The 5,799-nt window shown below is 39.4% G+C and overlaps 1 protein-coding gene across 1 annotated transcript; it reads left to right on the top strand.

Moving 5' to 3' along the window:
• The first annotated feature begins 6 nt into the window (after nucleotides 1-6).
• On the top strand, nucleotides 7-1,851 carry LOC141703311 (fructose-bisphosphate aldolase-lysine N-methyltransferase, chloroplastic-like). Its single transcript, XM_074506860.1, has 5 exons — nucleotides 7-47; nucleotides 192-310; nucleotides 428-560; nucleotides 887-963; nucleotides 1,387-1,851. Exons 2-5 carry the CDS (start codon nucleotides 308-310, stop codon nucleotides 1,651-1,653), a joined length of 480 nt encoding a protein of 159 aa, XP_074362961.1. The 5' UTR covers nucleotides 7-47; nucleotides 192-307; the 3' UTR covers nucleotides 1,654-1,851.
• Nucleotides 1,852-5,799: the final 3,948 nt, after the last annotated feature.

Below are 5,799 nucleotides of genomic sequence, written 5' to 3' on the forward strand. Positions count from 1 at the left end.
ACAATGGGGTGAAGGTGCAGGTGTTCAAACAAAGCTGGACATTGCTTGTAAGTTTTTCATTGTGATAACATTGTTGTCTCACCAGTGAACTCGTCAAACTAATTTTACAGATAAATTATGTGTTAAGTTGGGAAAAGTTGCTAATTTTTTAATTTTTAATGTTTACTGCCATGACATTATTTGCTTTATAGATGTTGAAGGAGCTGGAAGGGGCGCAATAGCCAGAGAAAATCTAAAAGCAGGAGACATTGCTTTGGAGATCCCTGTTACTGTTATTATCTCGGAGGAGGCCGTGCATAAATCAGACATGGTACACTTTATCCTAGAAGAATCATGTAACCTAAAGCATCCAATCAATATGTCAAGTATCTTTATTCCAACAGTTTAATGACCATTCCTTGTTATAAATCCTTTTTCCTGGTTGCAGTTTCCTATATTGGAAAAATTCGAAGGCATTACCTCTGAAACAATGTTGTTATTATGGAGTATGAAGGAGAAGCACAACCGTGACTCAAATTTTAAATTCTACTTTGACGCACTTCCTGCTGTATTTAATACAGGTCGGTATTTTGTTGTCAATTTCCTTATACGTGCATCTTGTTATTATTTTTAATGATGTACTTTATTGTTATTTTATCGTCCTTCAAAATGCTTCAAAGCCATTCAAGGGAACTGTAACAAGATAAAGAATTGAACACATACTCTATAATACTCTGTATAGATGCTTCTGCCTACACGGCTACACCTTATCTGAAACATGTGCTATCTTTTTCCTTATTCTATTATGTTTTCGTTGGCATCAGGTGAAAAGATGGAAAGCCTGAAATAAAGGAAATAATAGGGCTTTCTTGTATTAAGCAAAGTGTGATTCTACTCTAAATTGCAGGCTTGAGCTTTGGAGTTGATGCATTATTGGAGTTAGATGGAACCTTGTTACTAGAAGAAATAGTGCAAGCTAAAGAGGTAGTCAACTCTTTCAATCCCCTTTTTCTTGTCAAAATTTAAACAATACTTTAATGGATCTAGGTATGTGTTATGTGTGGTTACTGTGTGCAAATTTTACATTTTAACAAGGGCTGAGTGGATCTGGAATCCTAGATAAAGTATCATTCTCCTCTCTTTATAAAACTAAGGTCAAAGCCTCAAAAAAATTGTGTGGCTTGAAGCGCTATGTATATAAAATAAGTGGATTCCCTTGGTCATAAACTGTACTTGGTTATTATTCTTAGTACTTTATAACAACTGTATTCTTGTGACATTCATGATCTTGAGGAGAGGATAAAAGAACGGATTACTATCTTTAGCCTAGATTTTTGACTATCTTATCTTGAATCAAAGGATTACCAATTCGCTATCTTATATATTTGTGCATTTATATTTTCGCAGCACTTGCGCTCTCAATATGACGAGTTATTTCCTGCACTTTACCATGATCATCCTGATATATTTCCTCCAGACTTATACACATGGGAACACTTCTTATGGGCGTGTGAGCTGTGGTATTCTAACAGCATGAAAGTTGTGTTCCCTGATGAAAGATTTCAAACGTGCTTAGTTCCTGTTGCAGGCTTTCTCAATCATTCGGTTTGTCTCAATTTTGCTTCAGTTGTCGTAATTTTCAATCCCGTTTATAATTTGAAACTTCCTACCTAATAGTTAAGATAGTTACATCCTAGATGTTTTCAGAGGTATGAACAGTTAAATATTGGGTATTATGGGCTATATACTGACATTAGAGTCAGGACTTATGAATGAGCATAGTCTTGGCATCTTGCATGTGATTGACCAAATGAAACATTTTGCAGTAGATGATTTCTATTTGTGATGGAAGGGAAGCCATAAAGCAATCACTTGAATATTAAAATTTAACAAAAGGTTATATATATATACATATATATAGATACAATGCCTAATTTAGTGCCTGTATTGAATGGTTACTACAATTGTGACCAACTTACATAGTCTGTTTATTTTTGAAATTTTTAATTTGGATCATCTTCTTAGTTACCCGGACTCTTCATCTTGCTTCGATTACCCGTGTCGGACACTCGACACTCGGACATGGATATAGACACTTGGACACTTATTTTAGGCAGAAAACATGTAAATTTTTCAGAATATTACCGAGTCCGACACTTGGATACGAACCCGTGTCTGACACCCATACCCGAGTCCGGGTAACATAGATCATCTTTGTTACTACTAATCATTCTGCCATAGACTGGATGAATCTAAATCTGATTAATGCACAATAATTCAATCGAACAAGGAATACTGAGAACAGATGCTTCTATTAAGTTAATAAGTAGCAAATATGACTCGATCTAGCAAATTGCAAGCGACTCTACTAGACCTCGCCTTCCAACGCTCGAGAGGTTGGAGCTCTCCCAAGTAAGTAATACTCAATACTAATGTCTGGATACCTAATTTCTCCCCCTTTGCTCCTATAACTCCAGCTCCTGTAGCTCTTTTCCTAAATTACCCTTACTCATATCTTGTTGGACAGTTTTGCCCTTCCTCCCTTTTCTAGCATAAGTCCACAACACAGGGGTCTGGTGTTGGTTTATTGCATTACCCCGGACCCAAACTTCAACCTTGTCCTCAAGGCGGAATGCAGGAAACCTCTGCTGCACCAAGTCAACATCCTCCCAGGTGGCTTCCCATTGCGGCATGTCTTTCCACTTAAGCAACACCTCTCTTCCTTGTTCTTTTCCTGGGCCCTGGCGCACACCTATGACCATTTCAGGTTCACCTTCCATAACCAAATCTGCAGTCAAGTGCGGAAGAATAGTTGATGTTGCTGGGACTGTACCAACACATTTCTTAAGTTGTGAGATGTGAAACACATTGTGTATTTTAGACGATGCTGGAAGCTCTAATTTGTATGCGACTTGTCCAATTCGTTGAATCACTAGAAATGGCCCATAATAGCGTGGAGCAAGTTTGTTGTGGCTTCGGTGAGCTAAGACCGCTGTCGATAAGGATATAGTTAAGAACACCAATTCCCCGCTTAAAACTCCAGTTCCCTTCGTTTAGCATCTTCTTGAACCTTCATACGTTGCTGGGCTTTACTGAGGTGCCCTTTTAAATCATCTAATAGTGCATCACGCTCTATTAGTTGTTCCTCTAGTGATGCCACTGCTGTCTTCCCAGGTTCCCACTGCTGCCATACAAGGCTTGAAACGGAGAGTATTAAATAGATGTATGCACATCAGTATTATACCAGTATTCTGCCCAATGGAGCCAGTCTGCCCAGTTTTTGGTTGCCCATTGATGAAACATCGAAGGTAGTTTTCCAATGTCTTATTGACCACTTCAGGTTGCCCGTCCGATTGCGGATGATAGGCAGTGCTGCAATGAAGCAACGAGCCCCGAACTCGGAATATCTCTCGCCAGAATAAACTCATGAAAATTCTATCTCGATCTGAGACTATGGTGGAAGGGTAGCCATGTAATCGAACAATTTCCTTTGTAAAAATCTCAGCTACAGATGGGGCGGTAAACGGATGTTTAAGACCAATAAAGTGCCCATATTTCGTTAATCTGTCCACGACAACTAACACTGTATACTATCGATCCCTTTGGATCTTGGCAAACCTTCAACGAAATCTAATGAAGTATCTTCCCACACACGACTCGTAATGGGGAGGGGTTGCAATAATCCAGCCGGTGTAAGCGAAGATGTTTTATGTTGGAAAATTTGGGGCAAACTTGACAGGCTTGTACATACTTCGCTATTGTAATGTGCATTCCAGTCCAGAACCACTCCTGGCCATTCTTTGATACGTTTTAAACTCGCCTGAATGGCCACCCGTGGGAGAGTCATGGTATTCTTTTAACAGGTAATCTACCAGCACTGATTTCTGAGGCACCACTATACGTCCCTTATATCGTAGCACCCCATGTTCGAGGGTATATCCTTGTGGAGGTGTCTGCCCTGCTTCAATACATTTTCGGAGCTGGTTGAGCTGCTTGTCAGCTTCAATGAGTTGCTATATTTTCTCCCATTCTAACCCACAAACCGAAACCAGTCCCCAACTCCGTCATGCCTACAAATTCCCGAGTAGGGCTGAGCATTCGGTCGGTTCGGTCCAAAACCGGACCGAACCGAATAGACCGAAAAACCGAATAGTCATTTTTTCTTGGACCGAACCGGACCGAAGTTATATTATGGACCGGACCGAACCGAAATAATTTGGTTCGGTCCGGTTTTGGACCGAATAGACCGAAAAAATTTTCAAAAAGAAAATTGCATTAAAAATTAAATCATAAATTATAAAATTTAAAATATAATTAAAGTATTGTGCTATGTAGAGTTCTAATAGTTCATGAATATAATTAAAAATTAAAAATTATGATTATAATTTTTAAGATATATGTAAAATGTTTATAATATGAAAATATAGCATTTATCATTTGGTCTATTCGGTCTATTCGGTCCGGACCGAATATTTGTTAAAAGAACCGAACCGAATTTTATTTCGGTCTATTCGGTCCGGACCGAATAGACCGAATTTCTGAAAAAAATAGGACCGAACCGAACCGAATTAGCACGGTTCGGTTCGGTTTTTCGGTTTCGGTTGGGTTTTGCTCAGCCCTATTCCCGAGGGAGAGCATCAGCGACTCTATTTACAACCCCGGGTTTATATCGAATATCAAAATTATACCCCATAAGCTTGCTTTCTCAACGTTGATACTCCGAACCTACCTCCCGTTGTTCCATTAAAAATTTCAAACTTTGCCGGTCGTTGCAAATCTCAAACTTCCGACTCAACAAAAAATGTCTCCATTTTTTAACCGCCAAAACAATTGCCATGAGTTTTTTTTCATAAATTGATCTCATTCGAGCTCTCGGACCAAGGACTTCACTAAAGAAGGCTATGGGATGTTTTTTTTGCATAAGGACAGCCCCATGCCAAACCTCGAGGCATCAGCCTCAACAGTAAATGGGATCGAAAAGTTCGGTATTGATAACACCGGAGTCGACACCATTGCGGCTTTCAGATTTTCGAAGGCTTGTGTGGCAGCAGTACACCAACTGAAATTATCTTTCTTTAGTTGTTCTGTCAATGGCAAGGCAATATTGGCGTAACCCTGTATGAACTTCCGATATTATCTGGTAAGTCCCAAAAAACCCTTTAACTCCTTAAGGCTGCCCGGTACATGCCAACTCAACATAGCTTGGATTTTTTCATTATCTACCGCCACGCCTTCATGAGAGATAACATGCCCCAAATACGCGATTTTATCCTTCCCAAATTTACATTTCTTCCCATTCGCGTAAAAGGAGTTTTGCTGCAGAATTTCTAACACCAATTTCACATGCTCAAATTAAAATGGTCTTGCTCACTCGGGCTATAAATTAAAATGTTGTCAAAAAATACTAGCACGCACTTGCGAAGTAAAGGCTTGAATGTCTCATTCATTGTTCCTTGAAAAGTTGCAGGGGCATTGGTTAACCCGAATGACATCACCAAGAATTCGTAGAGTCCTTCATGGGAAATGCCGTTTTTGGTGTATCCTTTGCCTTCATTCTAATTTGGTGATACCCGGATTTGAGATCAATTTTGGAGTAAACCCGTGATCCATGGAGCTCGTCTAACAACTCGTCAATGATGGAAATAGGAAATTTATTCGGGATGGTGACCTTATTAAGTGCCCGGTAGTCAACACAAATCTCCACGAGCCATTTTTCTTTGTAATCAACAACACCGGGCTTGAGAATGGACTGTTTGAGACCTGAATTATCCCTTCCAGTAGCATATTTGATTAAATGCTCAATTTCGTCCTCTTGTACCT

The sequence above is a fragment of the Apium graveolens genome, unplaced genomic scaffold (genome assembly GCF_009905375.1).
Source record: "Apium graveolens cultivar Ventura unplaced genomic scaffold, ASM990537v1 ctg6494, whole genome shotgun sequence".
Lineage (NCBI taxonomy): Eukaryota > Viridiplantae > Streptophyta > Magnoliopsida > Apiales > Apiaceae > Apium > Apium graveolens.